Source organism: Aulostomus chinensis, chromosome 10 (genome assembly GCF_037954235.1).
Source record: "Aulostomus chinensis isolate RoL2024-O1b breed Wild chromosome 10, RoL_Achi_v1.0, whole genome shotgun sequence".
Lineage (NCBI taxonomy): Eukaryota > Metazoa > Chordata > Actinopteri > Syngnathiformes > Aulostomidae > Aulostomus > Aulostomus chinensis.
The window spans coordinates 14,432,274-14,454,047 of NC_141329.1; the positions used below are offsets into that span (position 1 = coordinate 14,432,274).

At 39.7% G+C, this 21,774-nt stretch overlaps 2 protein-coding genes across 5 annotated transcripts in view; both read left to right on the plus strand.

The window, feature by feature from the left end:
- akap1b (A kinase (PRKA) anchor protein 1b) overlaps window positions 1-4,332 on the plus strand; it is a 48,056-nt gene extending 43,724 nt beyond the window's left edge. Inside the window, exons 10-11 of the mRNA XM_086216127.1 lie at window positions 26-91; window positions 1,581-4,332. Of these exons, the coding sequence (XP_086072253.1) occupies window positions 26-91; window positions 1,581-1,643 (129 nt within the window). The 3' untranslated portion in view covers window positions 1,644-4,332. The remainder of the gene's footprint in view (window positions 1-25; window positions 92-1,580) is intronic.
- Window positions 4,333-5,251: 919 nt separating this feature from the next.
- iqgap3 (IQ motif containing GTPase activating protein 3) overlaps window positions 5,252-21,774 on the plus strand; it is a 50,148-nt gene continuing 33,625 nt past the window's right edge. Inside the window, exons 1-15 of one of the 4 annotated variants that reach the window (XM_086216128.1) lie at window positions 5,252-5,463; window positions 8,303-8,390; window positions 10,015-10,171; window positions 11,407-11,484; window positions 11,557-11,633; window positions 11,714-11,781; window positions 12,177-12,290; window positions 13,690-13,868; window positions 14,277-14,358; window positions 14,457-14,632; window positions 14,801-14,888; window positions 15,824-15,987; window positions 17,975-18,135; window positions 18,232-18,335; window positions 19,905-20,068. In XM_086216128.1, the coding sequence (XP_086072254.1) occupies window positions 5,436-5,463; window positions 8,303-8,390; window positions 10,015-10,171; window positions 11,407-11,484; window positions 11,557-11,633; window positions 11,714-11,781; window positions 12,177-12,290; window positions 13,690-13,868; window positions 14,277-14,358; window positions 14,457-14,632; window positions 14,801-14,888; window positions 15,824-15,987; window positions 17,975-18,135; window positions 18,232-18,335; window positions 19,905-20,068 (1,728 nt within the window). In that variant the 5' untranslated portion in view covers window positions 5,252-5,435. Of the gene's footprint in view, window positions 5,464-6,329; window positions 6,400-8,302; window positions 8,391-10,014; window positions 10,172-10,318; window positions 10,524-11,406; window positions 11,485-11,556; window positions 11,634-11,713; window positions 11,782-12,176; window positions 12,291-13,689; window positions 13,869-14,276; window positions 14,359-14,456; window positions 14,633-14,800; window positions 14,889-15,823; window positions 15,988-17,974; window positions 18,136-18,231; window positions 18,336-19,904; window positions 20,069-21,774 lie in introns of those variants that run through there. The other 3 variants (XM_086216129.1, XM_086216130.1, XM_086216131.1) reach the window with 3 other exon arrangements.

The window sequence follows — 21,774 nt, forward strand, 5'->3', positions numbered from 1 at the left end:
AGTATGTTTTTCCTGGACACCAAAGGTCACGAACTACGATAACATCACAGGCCTCCCACTGGTTCACCTGTGGAACATGGTGGGGGATGAGGTGAGACGCTTGAAAAACTTCCTTTCCAAATTAGTTTCACAATTCAGCATTGCACATAAAATGTCACAAATATAAGTTTTGAATAGACCACTATGGTTGATCATTTAGCTTGTAGTTTGAAGCTTTGTGGCCAAGTGGATTATTCAAAAAAAGCTACTTTTCAACAGAGTTTAACGTGACACAAAATAAATTTTATTTAACCAAATAACTGGATTGGGTATATAAATGAAATACTTCATTTAAATGAATGGGCTTTTAGACCACAACCAAGGAAATTCACTTGTGAACTAGGCCAAATACATGAACCCTCTGAACCTCAGTTTCTTGGCATTTTTTGCTCCGTTTTTTAGGGTTCATGTACTGCCAAATCCATTCCCATCTGATACCTTAAAAAAAGAAGAACCTGCATTGGCCTGATACTTCAGATTGGACTGGGACATTGCTACTTAGGGGTGCAAAATTCTGTTTTTACAGGACCTTGTTTTTGCAATTAATTCTAATTGCAGGTATGTTTTGTATTCACAAATTTAATTGTGGTTATTTATTCTGGTGAATGTACATAGCACATAATTCATTCCAGGATCATTATTAAGTCTGATTCTTTGTTTTTCAGTTTGTTGCCATGATTAATTTTGTAAAAACAAAACTTGAGGAAACATACATTTAACACCTACTTTAAATTTTTGGGTGGTTATATTACATGATTAAAAAATGAATGTATTCCTATGTTTAATTTTCCCTTTGTTTCAAACTCTAATATAATTTGGGCTTTAATCTATTTTCAGAAAGTCAACACAGATGTTTGACTTGGAAGGGCGTAATCCCTCCCATTTCTTGCAGGCTGATAATTAGCAACAACTCTGGGAAATTTCCGTTTTACCGACAAGACTAATTGCTTCTTGTAACATTTGTACATGAAATAAATCAAGGGCAGGAGAGAGGTGACTCTCGTAAGGCTCAGTTTTACTGATAGTGTAGATCAGTCCATCCAGAAAACCGTGATTATGCGAATGCATAATTCAATGCATAATCAGCCTAAATCAGCAAATTTATGCGGCGGCCGCATTTTTTCAAAGACGCCGCACTTAAACCGCATAATTCACTGATTTCCACGCAAAATATGTGGGGCTTGCATGATCTCATAATCCTTGCATTTTTGTTGCAAAAGTCACATTTTTGCAGAAAGTTGAAAAACGTTGCGTTGACTTCACACGAGCAGCTATTTTCTTCCTGCTGCCTTGGGAACGTTGTGAAGTGACATCATCGGGGAGCTGCAAACGCCGCAAAGAATACATGAAGTCTGCAAATCAGTCTCATTTCCAAACAAAATAAACTTGGAACTTGTTTGACTCATCAAGGTTTTGTAAGTTTGAGCCATGTGTTTAGAGAGTATATATATATATATATATATATATATATATATATATATATAGAGCTGATACTGAATCTTGTACATCTGCATAACACAGGTGTCCTTCTTGTTCTTCAGTTGATTTCAGTTAACCGCACGCTGGCAGAGAGGGGCCTGGGCGTGTGGGTGGATGGATTTTGAATGTGCCCAGACCCCCTTGTGATCTGTAAGGACCCAGGCCAGCCTGGATTCCCAGCCCCACCACTGGATAAAAGATTGTTTTTCTTTGTCCCCCCACCCCTCCATTCCTTTCAAATGAAATTAAACATTGTTTCCAGGCATAACTTAAGAAAATATGGCACTGCATAAAAACGAGACAGCCTTTATGTTTTTGTACACAAGTGCTGAAGGAAGAAAGGAAGAGCTACTTGTAAATTAAAAAAAAACAACAACTATATTGTAACTAAATAAAGGTGCAACCAGTATTTTTGTCTCCCCAACCCTGCCTTCCTTTTTGCCCTCAACCTGTGCATTATGTTGATCATCATGCCTGTACGTAAGGATAAACACTAGACTGTATTAATGAAACAGCTTGACACTTCAGATATACTCATCTGTAGGCTGATACATTTCCAAGTCGATGTTAGATTCTTTGCATGTGGAAAGCAAAGAAAATGTCGCTGAAAAAGTAAAAGGGGCAGAGGATATCAAGTGGACATGAAATTTCATGTCTGAGACATCTGGAATTTCCATCTTCAATCACAGCTGCACCTCTAGGCAAGACAGGGCTTACACTAGCTGGCCTTCCATGACTTTTCTCCTCCAGTCTTTAACAGACCAGAGGTGTTTTCAAAGATTATCTCTTTGACATGACTTTTTTTTTTTTTAAAGGTAAAGACCCCGATTCTGTCACAGCACCTCCAAACTCAAAATGTACTGTCCTCAAACATTAAAGGTAATTGAATTTTGTATAGTGGATTAAAAAATGTCAGTTGTTTGAAAATCCTGGGGTTCTATTTTGAAACAGTTGACTGTTTTGAATGTAGAGGTGCTGTAACAGTTTCAGTGTATTTTTCAATGAAGCCACAAAGTTAGAAATGTTAAAAATTGATTTCTGAAGGGAAGTGCAGCCTCTAGATATTAGTCTTGGTATTAGTCTTCACTGATTTGTGTTTAACAAGTTTTCCTATGTCAAATTACTGCAAGTGTAATAGATGTTTTTGATTTAATTATCAGGAATGCCTGAGCTGGAGAGCAGCACCAACACAATAAAGTCCAAGTATGATGGTAGAGTGTCACTGGCAGTGAGCCACTGCAACTCTGACTGAAATTATCATGGAGCACTACACGAGAGTAGCATATCCTTTATCTTCACTGTAAAACAGATCACAGTAATGCATCTAAATGCAAATCAGGGCTCTGAACTTTAGTGTGGATAACTTGAGTTAACTTGATCTCACTGTAATCTGCATTTGTTGTCATAAACCAAAACTGAGAAACTCAGGATTAACAGGACATTAGCATGTTTGGAAATAAAGTTTATTGCTCGGCCTTTATTCAAAAATAAAGGTTTTAGCCACATAAATTGAATCACGACTGCTGTATCAGTCATCCGGGTAACGGTGTCCTTGTTGCTGGCTAACTTAAGGCTTTTTCAGGTAGAAAACACAGAAAGGCCCCCCCCCCCCCCCCCCCGCGCGCGCCCCCAAACAAAACAAATATTTGTTGCAAGTACTTGTGCACAAACTTGAATGAAGCCAACTCAAAACTGAGGTTGAGAAAACAATGATATGAGATGTGCAGTAAGGCTTGTTTCTTAACAACCATAGCTTGATTTGGTGAAATAAGACTTGACTCCACCCCTCTGTGCTCTGAGTTGAAGCACATTTAAAGAACAAGGCCCTGAGCTGGGAAATCCTTGTGGAGCCATGTCATTCACTGTGTTTGCACTGCTTCTTCTGAAACATGTATGATTCCACTGGAAGGCCCTCTGTACCCAGTTGAGTGCACTTACATACCATTAACACCACGTATTTCATGTTTTTTATGGATTGTCTTCTCTATGAAGTCATTGTTACTCTAGCAATAAGGCAGCTTTCTTTTCGCTAGTGTAAGGTTTGAATTTGGGAAAGGGGTTTAAGTATTAGACCAATTATGTTTCAGGAAAAGGAATGGTATTTTTTAATCATGAAATGAAAATTGAGAACTGTTAAGGCAATTGGAAGGCTAACTGCTCAACAATGCATAGTTTCAATAATGTATCTCAGGAATGGCTCTTTAGGTGGTGAGTAGATGAATCAATGTGCCCGAGGGCAGCAGAGGCAGGGTTAGGGTGTAAATGTGCTTGAAAATGTAATTCAGATGTAAGGCAACAAAGGACAAGATACATGACCTCTAAAGGCAACCATATATAGGTGCTGGATCTGGAGCAGTAGCCATATTGTGTCTTGCTGGCTTGTATGTAAAGTGAATACATGAACTGTCGAGATGAAATATACCAATAAACTTCTCATGTAACACATAAATCCATCAACCCTTAACAAATCTGAACAGAGTTCCGTTCATTTCTCTGTAAATAAGATCTTTGACTACTTTTCTATTACACTGGAGAGAAAGAGATGGAATTGAAAGGGAAAATTTATTACTTTCTTCCATTTTTTGGGGGGGGGGGGGTCATCTCGCTCCCCCCTCTTTCCTCATGTTCCTGTTCTCTAGCCATGGTTTTTTGTGTTTGCATAGCTAGACAAGTCATTGGATTATTTAAATACGTGTTAAGCTGTTGTGTCCAAAAGCATTTAACATGTACAGATGAGTTTTTGCTAGGATCATTCTAAGTCTGATTTTGAGATTGTACAGATCTATTAGGGGAAATAAAAGTTATTGAAAGTGTTCATCCTGATTTTTTCCTTGTTTTTATTCGTAAGTGAAATACCTTTTTTTTTTTTAATAAGAAAAAGACAAATGTGCAAGCCACTAAATAATCCACAGGGGAACTGCAGTTATAGGTTGTTGTTGTTTTTTAAAAAAATTTAGCACGAGAGTGTGTAAACAGTCTTTTAAATGTAATTCCAGCGTGGCTAGATGTTGATATGATGCAATTCATACCACAGCTAAAAAAAAAAAAATAATTATTTTATTCTCTTTTGCCATACTCTTATATGCTTTTATATTTTAATTTTTAACATGATGTTGTAAAATAATGAAATGCGGCCATATTATGTTGAAACTTAAAATGCTGATGTATTGGATTTGTAGACTAACATACCTGTAAGTCAGATGTCTGACTTATTTCATATAATTGGGATTCATGTGGTAAATATGATTGTGAGGATAATGAGAGAGAGCAAACACTCTCAACATTAAGATCATTTGACTTGACTTGACGTGACTGAAGGGGGTTTTATTTCGTGTTCAAACCGGTTATGGTCATATTTTTGCAGTGAGCAAAATGAAGAATCTAAGAAGGCCATGCTGTTGTCCACTTTGAATCTGGTTTCATGAGGCAGACGCACATCAGTATGTACAATTGCATCATGACGCAATTTCATGATGGTGTGAGATTCCCTTCCAATCGTCGTCGGCTTATTTAAAATTTCTGAGTTTTCCTACCCACCTTATCCCAGCCAATGACATTTTCGACCGCGACTGAAGAAAAAGTGGATAAGAGCAGTAGTTGGGAGGGACTTCGCTTCCGTACCCAGTGAGGCTGATTTGAATCTGTCATGTTATGCCACTGCAACACGCGGGCTTCTCCCAGCCAATGGGATGGGCACCTGATCTTTCGGCCAATCAGAGAACGGCGGGAACTTTTAAAATTCAGACAGGAAAGCCCAGTGTGACAATCATATCTGTTTCGAGTGGGATTCGTTCCGAGGCAAAGTTTTGTTTCGCTGCTTTTTTCGTTCTGACTTTATTAAGTTACCGCCGAGGTTTATGTGCAGAGTAGAAGTCAAGGACTGACACCGGCTAAAGCAGCGGGAATTAAAAGCTAACATGACAGATTCCGGTGGCCAAAGTCGCTGTGAGTAAAGTATCGTCTTTTTCTAAATAGCAAAATTAATGTCACTCTGTGTCATGAAAGATTTGACTTTGTTGGTTATTTTCTAACCTTATTGATCAACCTGGTTGTTAAAAGCTTGTATTTAGGCGTCATTTTCCTACAATGTTAAGATTTACCTTTACAACATGTCGAACTCCGTTTTGAATTCTTAATTGATATTACTACATAAGGTATGTCAGAAGGGACTTTTGGAGCCGTTTCTGTGATACACGATGATAAGATGAAATTATTTAGCTTCATACAGGAAAAAATATAACATTATGTTTTCGTAAATCTGACAATTGTGAACAGACTGTGAGCTTTATGTCCTCCTTACTCACGGTGAAGAACTTGCACACTTGGACCACGTCGATCCCCCGCCCAGGTCAAATTTCTGCTGCCTGACGACTTTGTAAACTTGCTCAGATTCTGCTGATCAGGTCGTGGTCTCTGGATTTGTGTGTTGCTATCACGTGTAGGTAGAAAACATGTTTCTATTGTGTCATTTTCAGGTCTGTTTTTACGGTTGGAGGGCCTGCACATTGTATTTTATTTCAAAATTGACCAGATAGAAATTGCCATTAGTGTGAAGAATCCTGTCTGGGCTGGTCTGTTCTGTTCTATGTGGCTCCATGTGTGGCTTGACGTCCTCTCCGTCAAAATAAGTTAGCTGGGGCGGTGAGGCGGTGCACAGTGGCAAGTGACCAATTTGGATTCGGAATTATGAGATACTGACAGGCCGGTCTCGCTAAAAACAGGTCGATTTCGGTCACTTGCTGGGCTTTCGGTGCATCTCCAGTTAAAACTTTTAAGAATGCAGTTTCACTAATGGGAAACCAGGCTGAAACTCTTGTGAAGTGAGTGTTTATTCTTAAAAGAAACAAACTGAGAATAGACCTCTGGCACTGAAGCACGAAGGTGAGCGAATCATTTTTGAATGTTTTTTTTCTGATGGATTTGAAATTCATGAATGTGAGTGCGAATGGTTTAGGGCTGTAATCTCCCAGTCGACTGGTCGATTTAAGTCAATTTTATTCATACAGAGCCAAATCACAACAAAAGTTATCTCATGACACTTTACAGGTAGAGCAGGTCTAGTACCACACTCCTTCAATGAATTTACACCCAACAATTCTCCATCAGCAAGCACATCCTGCAACAGTGATGACGAAAACCTTCCTTTGAACAGGCAGGAACATGATGCAGATCCAGGCTCAATGGGGACGGCCTTCTGCTTAGACCGGTTGGGGGGATTTATTCATCAATATGTTCTGGCTCGACCAAAATTCTGATTGGTCGATTTTTTTTGCCACGTTATTTTCACCAGGAGGAAACTACCAAGTGCTAATGGGGGTGTTTTCAAAGCACCCCTGTTTCACAGATAACAATCTATCTTTGAACACCCCCTTGTTCTTGCTATGTTGGACTAGCCCGACCCACTAGAGACAGACAGACTGAAGAGTACCAGAAGGCCAAAGTCTGGTGGTTTGATTAATGTGTATTTAATTTTGAGGGTTTCATTTAAAGTCAGTCCTCGTCCACCACGTCAAAGACATCTGCAGCGTGGCAGCATTTCATGAAAATAGATGATGGAAAAAAAGTCAAATGCAAAGTTTGCAAACAACAGTTTGTATATCACAGCTCCACTACAAACATGGCGTATCACCTAGAAACAGAAAGGTAACTTGTCCACCTGAGGTTGCCCCGTCAGTTTTGAGTCTATGAACATATCAAAATTGACAGTTCAATGTTTAAGTCTAATAATTGTTTTTGTTTTAATTGTAAAAATTCTTACAGTGGACTTGCCCTTTTGTGTTTAAGAGTAAAGTTTTAAGTTAAAAGTCTATTTGTGTCTCAGCCGCGATGCTGAGCTCCTCCGTTCAGTCTGGCTCTGTGCGCAGGACAAATGATAGTGTCGGTCAATTATTATAACGTGACATAAACAATTGTCTAAATATTCCTCAACAGGTCTTGTGCTGATAGTTGACACAGTATAGTTTTCATTTTAACATTAGTCGATTTTTAGTCGAAATTTGAGGGCTTCAGTCGACCAAGAATTTCTTTGGTTGATTACAGCCCTAGGATGGTTGTTTGTCTCTGTATGTTGGCCCTGCAATGGACTGGTGACCTGTCCAGGGTGAACCGTGCCTCTCGCCCGTAGCCGCTGGGATAGGCTCCACCCACCACCACCACCACCACCACCACCACCCTTAATAGGAACAAGCGCAAGACAATGGATGGATGGATTTGAAATTCTTTTTAAAAGTTCTCTCATGATGTTAAAATCCCTCTTCCTTGGAAGATTTTCAAAGGACAATTTTCCTCACTGGTTGTCAATGGCAATATTTAAATCTCCCAGTAAATGGCATTGTTCATAGTTAGTGGTAATTATTCAAAGTGAGTGAAGAAATTCAGTCAAAGTCCTCTAATTAGGGGGGCATAATGAGGCAAAAAAGGAATTATGGAGGGAAGCAGTGTATGGGTCATTTAAAGTGAAATTAAAAATGTCAGAAGTTGGTCTGAAATTGTTTTTTTACTTTATAAATGACAGAAAACACTCCCTCCCCGCCCTCGTCAGAGAATACAGTTCTAAAATGTATATCTGTGGGTTTCACTCAGTGAGGGGAACTTCAGTATGTGACCAGATTTTACTTGGAAAAATCAAATCTAGATCATTGTAATTAAAAAATAAAATGGTTATTGTTGATGGACCTTACATTAAACAACCAGTCATTTAAAAATGATGTTCTTTTAACAATCTGAACTGAAGTTGCATGCTCAGTACCTGGATACTTAAGTGTGATGTGTGTTATGTGACCAGATCAGCATCTGACAGCAGAGCAGATGGATGAACAGAGAATCCAGAATGTGGCTTATCAGTACCTGTGCCGGCTGGAGGAGGCAAAGAGGTCAGGCATTACATTCATACTCACTGATCATTTTTTTTAGGTTTCTTCAATGTTTCAATCCTCATGTCCAGAAACCGGAAATGGGTTTCTTGCAAAAACCTATGAAATGATTCCAGGATTCTACATACTGTGCATCATGTAATTTTTAAACCACAAAATTCATGTTGCTTCTTTGGCAGCACTTGAAGTGCTTTTCACCGCTGCCTTATTCACCTGTTCATAGACACATGGCATGACCTTGCGTATGTGGTAGAGTGGACATCTAGTAACCATGGGATGGTTTTAGGCTCAGCTCTCTCCAGAATATTGAATTTTTCTTGAGCAAGGTCTTGAACCCCTTGTTGCACGTGATCCCTGTGCATAGGTTTATGCTTTGCCTTGAGGTGCAAACCGTATGAAGGATAGCCAGGTTAGGCTGAAACCTGTGTGAGGGACCCCAGAAATGGATGAAGCAGTAATGTGTGTGGGGCACACTGAAAGTGGAGAAGTGTGGTGGAGAATCCATAAGTGGCACGTTTGCATAAAGTGCGTAAACAAGCTTTCTGAAGGGAGGGCTAGAGTGGCTGATGCACGTCACAACGGTCAGATATGCACTCTGACTCCATGGCAGTGAGCTTGGCTCCTGACATCAAGATGATTCACAAATAGTCGCATTATTCTTCAGTTTTTTGGGGATATTTAATGAATATCTGATATTTTAAAATCCTGACCTAGGCCCAATAGTTTTTCAAAGGAAATTTGAATAGCCAGTTTTAAGGCTGGGCAATATCACGATATATATTGTCTGGATGATAGAAAATGTCTATTGTTTAATGTTAAACTTTATTGTTTATATAGCGGTATCGCAAAACAGGCTTTACGGCAGTATTTTATGTCACCGACGCGCCTTACGGCAAGCCCAGGCACACAGCTCAAACATACACAGCCATGGAGGAAGACGTTGGACACCACACAGAAGAACATGTTACCAATTCTCAATCTAAACAACAATAAGATGATGAACAACCAGCAAACCGAGGAGCTTGTACCGAAAAGAGGGGGAACTTCTGTCATATGGCGGTGGTTTGGATATAAAAAGACCGACAAGGATCAGACTACTGCACTTTGTAAAGTTTGCTGCTGCCCGATCCAACAACAGACTCGAACACGAGTAACTTTTTAATCACCTGAAAAAAGAATCATGAAAAAGAATACAGAGAGTCAACGAGAAAAAGCAGCAAAAGCTGGGCCAAGTGACGTTGAGAAGAAACTCCAGACGCAGACGTTGCAACAGGCTTTTACCCGCGGCTCACCGTATAGCCATACCTCCCGCAGATGGAAGGAAATAACCATGGCTGTTAGGGTTGGCACATCTGTGTAGATATGATTCCAATCTACACGGTCGAGAAACGGGGGTTTCTTGAGTTGGTGCAAACACTCGACCCTAGATATGAAATGCCCAGCCGAAAACACATCGGTAGCATTGTGTTACCTGCTTTATATGATGAGTGCCGGGCAAAAGTGGAGGAAGAAATAAAAAATAAAATAAAGGTTTTCATAAACAGACACTCAAAGTTTTATTAATTTATTTCAAGTTTGACAGCACAATTACAATATCAGGTTTTTTTGTTTTTTTTTACCACAGGTGGTTGGAGGCTTGTCTGAAGGAGGAGCTTCCTGCTCCCACTGAACTGGAGGATGCATTGAGGAATGGTGTCATTGTTGCTAAACTAGGCAATCTGTTTGCTCCTGGTGTTGTCCCTTTGAAGAAGATCTATGACCTTGACCAGCAGCGCTACCAGGTTGCCAAGCTGGTTTTTACACTGGTTTCAAGTCAAGTCAATTTTATTTGTATATTACTAAATCACAACAAGTTATCTCATGACACTTTACAGGTAGAGCAGGTCTAGTACCACACTCCTTCAATGAATTTACACCCAACAATTCTCCATCAGCAAGCACATCCTGCAACAGCGGCGACAAAAACCTTCCTTTGTGCAGGCAGGAACATTGAGCAGATCCAGGCTCAATGGGAACAGCCTTCTGCTTTGACCCGTTGTGTGGAAAGGGACCAGGAGAGCGGGGCAGAGACAAGGACAGATAATGGACACAGACAGATATACAGAATGAATACCAGGGACAGAGATCAAGAAGGTAAGAAAGGGAAGAGACTGATGTACAGACGGGGACGTGAGCAGGTGGAGCTATGGGTGGCAGCTTGAGCCTCTTCAGGTCTGCAGCCTCCAGCAGCACCCAGGATCTGAGATGTGGGGAGCCCAAAGGCTCTGGAGAAGAACACGAGTTAGTAACACATGTATGATTTATGTATGACATACAGTCTGCTCTTAAAGGTAGAGACGGTGTCTGCATCCTGTTTTGAAACTGAGAGACGGTTCCACAGGAGGGGACCCTGATAACTGAAGGCTCTGGCTCCCAGTCTACTTTTAGAAACTGTAGGAACCACCAGTAACCCTGCATCCTGGGAGCGAAGGGTTCTACTTGCATCAAAGGGGACTATGAGCTCTTTTAAATTTGAAGGTGCCTGACTGTTGAGGACTTTGTATGTTAGAAGAACAATTTTAAATTCTATTCTGAATTTGACAGGGAGCCAATGCAGAGAAGCCAGTACAGGAGAGACACTTGTAAAGGGTCATGTGAAAACTTGTTACGATTTCAAATAATATCGCTTAAGTAAAATATATGCTATTAAGGATGTGAAGACTGAGATGCCCAGGCCCTACAAGGAAGGCTTGATTTTTATATATATATATATATATATATATATATATATATATATATATATATATATATATATATATATATATATATATATATATATATATATATATATATACACACACAATTTTATGTTAGCAAAATCCTTAACATCATTATTTTACTTAAGGAATTTTTTAAAAATCCAAGTCTTTTGTCCCACCCCCCCTTTTCAGCATGATGTCATATCATATGTGCAATCACAACATTCTTACCTATTGGTGTGTTAATGATCTGTAACCAATTGTATTGATTTGATCAGGCAGTGGGTCTTCAATTCCGCCACACTGACAACATCATCCACTGGAGAAATGCCATGACGACACTCGGACTCCCTGTGGTCAGTGATAGCTGACTGATAAACAAATGGGTATGAATTTCAAGCTAAATCAGCTGTTGTCGTTCTTCTCAGATCTTTCAGCCTGAAACTACAGACGTCTATGAGAAGAAGAACATGCCAAGAGCTATTTACTGCATCCATGCCCTCAGGTGCTGTAACCTTTCCATCCTTCTGTCTGTTTACCCATCTGTCTTTTCACCTGTCTGATTGTTTGTCTGTCTTTATGCAGCCTGTACCTGTATAGACTGGGTTTAGCTCCACCGATCCATGACCTGTGTGGGAAGGTGAAGTTCACAGGTATCATTTTCTTCACTGGCTGACTGGTTACTTGGCAGAATTGGCTTCTTGTTGTCAGTCAGACTTTTTACTATTCTAGAGGCTTGTTTTTAGTACAGTTACTTTTTGTTTCACTTTATCTTCTGAGCTGGTGTGACTCATACTTTTTTATTTTATTATTGACACTGATTTAAAAAAACAAAAACAGGATCCAACCACAATAAAAAGTAGAGCACAAGAGCATTGTAGAGACTGAAGATACAGTACTGGCTCTCGGTGCACTTATTTTTCCCTCTCCCACCACAAGGAAGCAACCCACTGTTGTAACACAGTGGTATCGACATGCTAACATGGATGATAAACATTCATTGTGAATGTGGCATTGACATAACTGAATCTATTCTTTTTCTGTTCAGAGGAGGAGATAAACAACATGAAGCTCGAGTTGGACAAATATGGAATCCAGGTCCCAGCTTTTAACAAGATTGGAGGAATCCTGACCAATGAGTTGTCAAAGGATGAGGCAACAGGTACAGGGATCCTTTGAATGTGATGTCTGAGGATGCGCTATCACTTTTTTTTTTTCTCCAGATGTGAGTACAAAGTGTACTACAAACTCTTTCTTTGGCTAAACGGGCTGGATAAAACTCAAAGCCCAAATAAGGGACGAGTGTCATGGTAATGTTTACCAGTTTGCCTCATCTACCTAGGCTCCAGGCTTCAGACTCTGTTTACACTCTCATTAAAAAGAGACATTTGGTGTATCATTTCTGCAAAAAATGGGGGACAGGAAGGAAGAATGGAGGAGCCCTACATGCATTCTGTGGGTGATGTAGAAAATCTAAGCAATATATGAATATCTGAACAATATATCTTACTTAATTTTTAAATGTGCTATATAAATTAAACTTACTTACTTACTATATATAGGTAAATATTATGCAACAAGGTGCCTATGGCTTATGCTAATGTAATCACTTCATGTTTTGGCCTTATGTACAACATATTTCCCAACAAGTCTGCATAATATATTCTCTCCACTGTGAATCTATAAATTGTCTCTAGACCTTCCTTCCTATTAAAAAGAAGGTTTTTGTCACTGCTGTTTCAATGTTGCTACTTGTAACGACTTTTACTTCTGCTAGATAGTTTGATCATCTTCTCTGCACTTTTGGGTGTCATAACATTTGTTGTGATCTGGCGCTATACAAATAATTGACTTGACTTCACAAACTCCAGTACAAATGGTTGTAGCATCCTAGCCCGCAATTGGCAAATACGATGGTAGAATATTAATTGTGTAGAGTCATGCTGGCGCGCTTCCACAGATTTAAAAAGCAGGTTCATTTTCTTTTCCACAGAAATGGTCTTAAATAGGGCGGCAAGGTGGTGCAGTGGTTAGCACTGTCGGCTCACAGCAAGAAGGTTCTGGGTTTGAGCCCCAGCTCAGGCACAGGGTCTTTATGTGTGGAATCTGAATGTTCTCCCTGTGTCTGCGTGAGTTCTCTCTGGTACTCTGGCGTCCTCCCACATTCCAAAGACATGCAAATGGAGACTAGGCTAATTGGATACTCTAAATTGACCGTAGGTATGATTGAATGTGAATGGTTGTCTGTCTCTATGTGTTGGCCCTGTGATGGACTGGCGACCTGTCCAGGGTGAACCCTGCCTGTCGCCCGAAAGCTGCTGGGATAGGCTCCAGCCCCCCGCTACCCCTAACAGGATAAGTGGAAGAAAATGGATGGATGGATGAATGGTATAAAACACCAGCTAGTGAAAGCTGTAGGAGTCATCAAACTGCTAAAAAAAAAACTTGGAAGGAAATAGGATTGAATACCCCTCTTGTAAAGTACAAAAATATTAGTGCACAGTGCACATCGTGCTGCATTTTTGTCCTTTCTGTGATTTGTTTTCTTCTCCTCCCAACAGTCCATGCAGCGGTGATTGCCATCAATGAGGCAGTTGAAAGAGGAAATGTTGTGATCACAGCAGAAGCTCTGAGGAATCCAAATGCCTTAATAACTGATTTACAGGAGGCCCTCATGAGCATCTATCAGGAGGTACTGCTTCAGACTAAACGACACAAAGCGACGTTGGCAGCTAGCTGGGTGAGTGTAAATTAGTTGGGCTATCTTTCCAATCTTATCACACTTGATTTTCAATTGAGGTGGTTCTAATCATAACAATATCTCGCAAGAGTCTTATATCAGAGTTCATAATATAAACAGCAGAGGGTGAGAGACACACATGTACACAAACAAACAGAAAGTGAGACAAATAGTGTTGAATATATGAGGTGGGGGTTGGATTTACAAACAAAGCTGAAGAGATGACTTATTATGAAGAGGTGATTATTAAAAATGCACTTCTGATGTCAACACCCGGATTACAACTTGCAGAGGGACTGGCATGTCCTGTCTCTGACATAACACTGGTGCAGTGCATGTTAAGGGGAACAAACACCACTTTGGGTCATTTATTGTGATTCACTGTGTCTGCTCTGCATTGATTAATAGCATGGAGGTTTGGAAGAAAAAGACATCTATGAAGAGTATCTGACCCAGAGAGAAATACAAGACAACATCAACACTGTTAATGGTGAGAGGGGTTTCAGTTTCTGGTGTAATTATAAACAGCTAATCAGTTGAGTTCACACAGTGATTGATCACTGATTGCAATATCAATTGATGGGTCAGTGCGATCAGCGGTGGAACAGGTGGATGAAGCCCTGGAGACTGCAGATGAAGTATCCCTTCTCTCCGCTCTCCAGTTGCCATCTTTGGTCCTCAAAGGCCTGTGTACTGACAATGCTTCGTGGTACCTGGATCAGCTGTCAGCTGACCGCCAAATGAAGGCTCTGGTACACACTTGGGTTTGCAGTTGTTTCATGTGGCTTTTCATAAATTGCTATGAAATAATAATTAACCGTTGGTAAAGCTGTGACATCTCCTTCAACAATGTAGATTTGAATCTGTTGTTGTTTATTGTGAGGATCTTATACATGAGTACTGATGCATGGTAATGTGACCTCTGACCTCAGGATCAGGGCTCTGTGGATCCTCTTGAGCCTGACGAGTTGCAGGAGGGTCTGACTTTTGCCAACAAGCAGGCAGAAAGAGCCAGGAGTGGTAAGTCTCTGATTCCGTCAAGTCAATTTTATTTATATAGCGCCCAATCACAACAACAGTTATCTCATGACACTTTACAAGTAGAGCAGGTCTAGTACCACACTCCTTCAATGAATTTACTCCCCAACAGTTCTCCATGAGCATATACATCAGGCAACAGCAGCGACGAAAACCTTCCTTTAACAGGCAGGAACATCGAGCAGATTCAGGCTCAATGGAGACGGCCTTCTGCTTTGACTGGTTGGGAGGAAAGAGAGCAAGACAAAGACAGACAATGGAGGAAGACAGATATACAGAAGGAGCGAGAGGGACAGAGATAAAGAGAGAGAGAAAGGAGGAGAGACTGATGGACAGACAGGGACCAGAAGCGCAGAGTTGGCTATATGATGATTAAAAATGCTGTGTGTATGGAGTTTCATTGTCTTATGGTCCATTTATCACCCAGAATACAATGAAGTGTATTCTCTGTATGATTATACAATGCCTGGAGAACCAGCTTGAGTTCTGGCTACTTGACTGAAATGTATGTTAGCAGTTAATACTTCTGAGGCTATTGCAAAGCTATACACTCACAGTGTCACTTTAAAATAAATTTTGGCAGCAAAAACATTAAAACATCTCATCCAAATGACTGCTTGGCACAGCACTTGCTTGGGACACCAGTGGGGTGCACAATTTTGAGGGGGGAAAAAACCGTTGCTGTCCTACTGTTGGAAAATTGCAGTTGGATAAATTACAATTAAATGTGCAGCTCTATACACAAATAATGCATAACCAAGTTTTGAACTGATTGGATGACCATTTGAAATAATCAAGGAAAAGACAGACACTTTGGCTTTTTTTTTTGTTTTTTTTTCAAGATCTTCAGAAGTGATGTTGGAAATTAACATTGCTGTACAAATGCAACAAGTGAACGTTTGTGTGTTGTGTTTCAGTGAAGCGGGAATTGCAGTGTTTGAATATGTCATTGCGTCGCAGTAACCCAAGGCACACAGTCAATTGTCTGATGAGCAGTGACCTCCAGCTGCCTCCAGTGTTCTCGTTTGCTGCGGCTTTTTACCACAGAGAGCTTCAGCTGTTGCAAAGACAGACTGCACAGGTACATGTAATGCACCTGCTGGATTATTGCATAGGTACTGTATTAAGATGCATGAATACACACACACACACACACACACACCTTTTTTTAATTACAGAAAATTGTGGGTTATTCCCCAAACCCACTGACAGATTTGGGCTAAGCCCCGAATTCCCAAAAATGTGGGGAAAAGCTGTATATTCCAGATTATTTTCCCATTTCCTCTCTAAACAAGAATACATTAAATATGACTGTTCTCTGGTTACAACTCTCCATTTTCTAACTGCCTATACCCAGGGATGTACACATCCCTGTGTACGGGGTAGATGTGAACTCTGACTCTTAAACAAACTACTAAAAAACTAGAGTATATGGCGGGCCAAACTCGAAGAGTCACATGCAATCTGGCAAGAAAGCCTTAAAACTTATTTGAAAGCCCTTTGTAAAACTAGAGCAGTCTATTACTCAACATTAATAGAGGAGCACAAGAATACTTCTTCAGCACTGTAGCCAGACCAGACTCTTCCTCGAGTCTCCAAAACTAGAATGGAAGCCTGAGCTTTAAGTTATTAAACTCCTCTCCCACAGCTGTTTGTCTCACAGGAGAGGCAAGGTAAGGCAAGGCAAGGCAAGGCAAATTTTATTTGTATAGCCCGTTTACACAGTCTCCCAATTTCAGTCTGGGATGCAGACACCTCTACATTTAAGAGTAGAAAGAAGACCTTGTTTTTTGATTAAACTTATAGGTAGGGCTGGCTTAAGCTAGCCCTTAGATGTGCTGCTATTGGCTCTGCCGGGGGATATCCAATGATACACTGGGCTTCTCTCTCCTCCTCTATGTCCTCCTTCATTAATATTTGTTACTATCTCAACCTCTTAGCCTTTGTGCTTTCCCACTTCCTAGATCTCAACTGATGTTGCAGCTGGAGGAGGCTACAGTCTCAAGCTGCTATCCCTTAGTATCAGTATTATAATTAGTTGTAGGAGTATTCATATTTTTATTCTCAACACTATACTAGCATTAACATTAGCATTGTGATTGTATTGTATTTGCTAGTTCATATTATGCGGTAATTGATTGCTTGAGTAACCTGTAGATGGTGTTATTATTGGTAACTAGTTGTTTCTTGTGCCCCCTGTCCCCCATCTTTTTCTCTGCACATCTGTCTCCCTCCAGCCTGTTGACATCTCCGTCTGTGTGTCATTCTCTGTCCTTTTTCTCATCCTCGTCATTTCTGTCCCTCTCTTTCCTTCTGTATCTTCTTTGGTATTCTTCTATCCATTTCCATTATCTTTCTTTGTCTCCACCATGCTTTCCTACTCTTTCCCCAAAACCAGTCAAAGCTGATGGCTGTTCCTATTGAGCTTGGGTCTGCTTGGTTTTCATCGCCACTGCGGCAAAATGTGCTTGCTCATGGAGAACTGTTAGGTGTAAACTAATTTAAGGAGAGTGAAGTTAGACCTACTGTACTTGTAAAGTGTCATGAGAACTTTTTTGTGATTTGGAGCTAAAAACGAAAAAAAAGTGTTTATGTATATATATGTATATATATATGTATGTGTGTGTGTGTGTGTGTGTATATATATATGTATGTATATGTACATACATATATATACATACATACATACACGTATGTATGTATATGTACATACATATATATACATACATACATACACGTATGTATATATATGTACATACATATATATACATACATACACGTATGTATATATGTACATACATATATGTATGTATGTATGTGTATGTATACGTGTGTGTATGTATACGTGTATATATATATGTATATATATGTATATATATATGTGTGTATATATATGTATATGTGTATATATGTGTGTGTGTGTGTGTGTGTGTGTGTGTATATATATATATATATATATATATATATATATATATATATATATATATATATATATATATATATATATATATATATATATATTACTTGTTTGTAGTTTAAATGAATTTGTTTCCTACTGTGTTATATAGGGGGAGCTGCAGCATGAGGAGCTGTATGTTGCGACGGAGATGCTGTCAGCAGTCGCTCTGATCAATCAAGCTATCGATGCTCAGAACCTGCAGCAATTCAATTCGTCATTGGTCAGTGCATCTGTAGGACTCAACAATGTGGATCATTCTCTGATGGGCAGGTAATTTTCTGTCTATTGTCTATTTGCCTGCTTACACATGTGATGTTCTATTTAGCACAAAGTGTAGGCCCACGGTGGTTACGATGATGTGTGCAGGTACTTTGATTCTCTGACTTGGATGAAACAGGAGGTGGGCTCAAATATACTGACCTGGAATCAGCTCCAAGAGGGCATCAATTCTGTTCAGAAAGAACACCAGCGTAAGTTTTCCTTCTTTTTCCTATTTTTTATTTTAACCCTAACCCTAACCCTAACCCTATTTTTTTTAAGACTGAACAGGAATACAATTTACAACAATATTTGGCTCATGGAAGTTTCAGTAGGGTTTTATTAGGGTGACTCCAGATGAGATAGTTTCTTGTAAATGGGTGAAGATCAGATATTGGGGGTTTAGACAATCGTATCAGTCCAGGAAATATTATTACTCAAACAAACAAAAATAGGTGGTTTGTGGTTTCTATGTATATGTCTAATTCATATGAATACATAGGGATTTATTAAACAACAATATGACATGACACAGGTTTTAGCGAACTGTCCAATCTCAAATACAGGATAAAGGGAAGAAGACTGGTAATGTGAGCAATTTTTAGAATAAAATAATTCCACCAGCTAAACTGTGTAAACACCAAGTCAATGGATCCATCCATCCATTTTCTTCTGCTTATCCTGTTAGGGGTCGCAGGGGGGCTGGAGCCTATCCCAGCGGCTTTCGGGCGGGAGGCAGGGTTCACCCTGGACAGGTCGCCAGTTCATCGCAGGGCCAACATATATAGATAGACAACCATTCACACTCACAGTCATGTCTACAGTCAATTTAGAGCATCCAATCAGCCTAGTCCCCAATTGCCTGTCTTTGGACTGTTGGGGGAAGCTGGAGTACCCAGAGAGAACCCAAGCAGGCACAGGGAGAACATGCAAACTCCACACAGAGCCGAGACTTGAACCCGGAACCTTCTTGCTGTGAGGCGACAGTACTCACCACTGTGCCGCCTCCATCTCTTTCTAGTAATTCCACATTACTGATTTGTAATCTTGCCATTGAATTCTGAGGATTCTTTTTATGTTTTGAAATGTGAAGTCTTGTCTTCTCCCTTGTTAATTTTCCACATTTCATATTCAAAAACACCACCAACAACTTATAGTCTCAGTTTTTTTCTCTTTTTAGATGTTGTTGGAACTCAAGGTCCTTTTTAGTCTTATGAATGTCCCCTTGTTTTTGCGAGTCATCTGTTTCTCAGGTCATTGACACTAACTCCCTCCTTTCAAACTAAGCCTCCCAAGTGAGTGACCTCATCTACTTTTCAGTGCCCACATCTACTTTTCAGTGCCCAATCCAATGATCTGAATCCTTTTTCTGGTTTCTTGCATTGATTTATTTATGTTGAACTTGAGTCCATCCTGTTTTGCATCTGCATCAAGTTGTATTGTTGTATTCTCAATTTGGTGTTTAGTAGAATAGAGCAGTGCTACATCATTTGAAAAGTCCAAGTGATCAATCTTAAATTGGCACATCCCCAAATTCCCAATAATTCAAGCTGGCACATTGTTTAAAAACATTCGGATATTGTAGATGGTGTATGTTCACTCCCCTTGTTGTGACTCCAACAAGTTTTTTTCTTTAAAGACTGGTTTTAAACATTTTAGGGGCAAACAAATTATGTTAATAAAGGTGTCATAATTAAGCTGGAGAGAATTATAACTGTACACATAAAATTGCAGACTTAATCGTCAGTCTGAAAAATTACTCTATAATCTTTGACCTTTAGAGACCTTGGCTGTCGGTCTGATTAATGAGGCTCTGACCAGCAGAGACCATAAGAAGCTGCTGTCTGCCCTGCTGCTTCCCTCTAGTGGTGTGGCTGAGGTTTTATCCACTAATGCCTGCAGATACCACTGCCTACTGACCAGAGCCAGACTGCACAAATCTCAGGTAAGACGTATGTCCAAGATGGCCATATGACTGAGCACTTCCTCAGAAATCCCTCTTAAATATTTGAGACTTAATGCCTAATATAATTATTTTTTTGCTTTCTGTAGTCTTTTTTTTCTTTCTTTTCACTGTATCACCTGATCTGCAAGCTTAATTTTTGATGTCATGTATTTTTGATGTGATGTATTTTCAATAGAGTTTGCCACACTTTTTGTATGTCTTGATGCATGATCTGAGAACCAGAATGTGGACAAATTGTTGCACAGATAAGTTTGTAGTTGGGTCCATAATATGTATTCATGGACATTATATTCATCTGTTTTCTGTAGTGGTTCAGTAATATTAGTCTTTGGTACTGAAGCAGTAAAAAACAAAACATGGTAAAGCCAGAGTTGTTGTAAATGCAGTTTTAAGAACAAAACGAGTCACTATGTTTTCACTTGTATTAAACTTGGGTCAGAAGACTATCTCCAAGAGTAGTGTGCCTGTCAATAAACCCATTTACCCTGGGTGCTGGAGGAAGCTAAAAGATGAGAAACACTCTCTGGGTACCAAGATGTCACTTCACCCTTTTATATAAGAAATGACAATATTAATTTTACATAATATTAAGTTAATGTGAGCAAGAACAGAGAACACAGGCTTCGAAATACCTCTAAATTGGCGTTACCAAAAAGAACTTGGGTTAATTTTTGGTGCTTCTTTGGCAAGGACTTCGAACATCAACAAAGGAAGCTGCTGGAGCACATGATCATCAAATTGTTTTTATTCCAGTGCCTGTCTGGCGAATCAAAACATCAACGATCAAACACACTGAAATCTAAAATGGTATTTGCTGGCATGAATGGAAATGGAACAAAACGGTTGTGATTTGCAGGATGTTGATTTGGAGTCTGATACATATCTGGAACTATTTGCCTGACTTGGCACAGTGGTTTGATGCAACTGAAAAGCACCACTGTAACTTTCATCAGCAAAACAAAATATTTGTTGAGGTAGACTGCTGTGAACTAATCCTGGCTGATTTTGCAAGAGGATTAGGAGGATTACTTCTGGACAAACCAACACTTATCCTTATCCATTTGAACTAAAATATATACAGTGGAGGAACTGCAGGCTTTGGAAGTTGAGAGAGCAAGACTGGATGGGTGGCTTAGGCAGTCCAAGTAGTTCTGGATATGCACCTGATAATCACACTAGCACTGCTAGCATACAATATCTGTGTCACGGAGTAGCACAGCTCAGGTTGGGTTCTTCACCCAGAAAAACTGGCTCTGCCACAGCAGCACTTTAGTGCAGGGTGTTTATTTTTAAAAGTGCACCCAAAATCCAAAGAAAGTATCCAGAAGTGAAAATTGTGGCATGTAAAGAAAGTTGGCCAATAAAAGAAAAATATTCAATAAAGAAAACAATTATTTTAGACTCTTTAGAAAACGTTTAAGTCCAACAAAACAGAAAAGTAGTGTCCCAAATAAGTAAAGTTCAAAGTATTCCAATTACAGCCACAATCTGTCAACCTACTTGGTTACCTACAATTTACAATTCTACAATTTCATTTTGCAGACGCTTTTGTCCAAAGCGACGTACAACACAAGCAAGAATTCAAACTTAAGGAAAAACCCATAGTAAGCGCAAAAGTGCTTCAGTTGTGATTTGGTCACAGCTACTGCCATCTAGTGGCAGAAGAAGTGTCGCGCCCCCCCCCC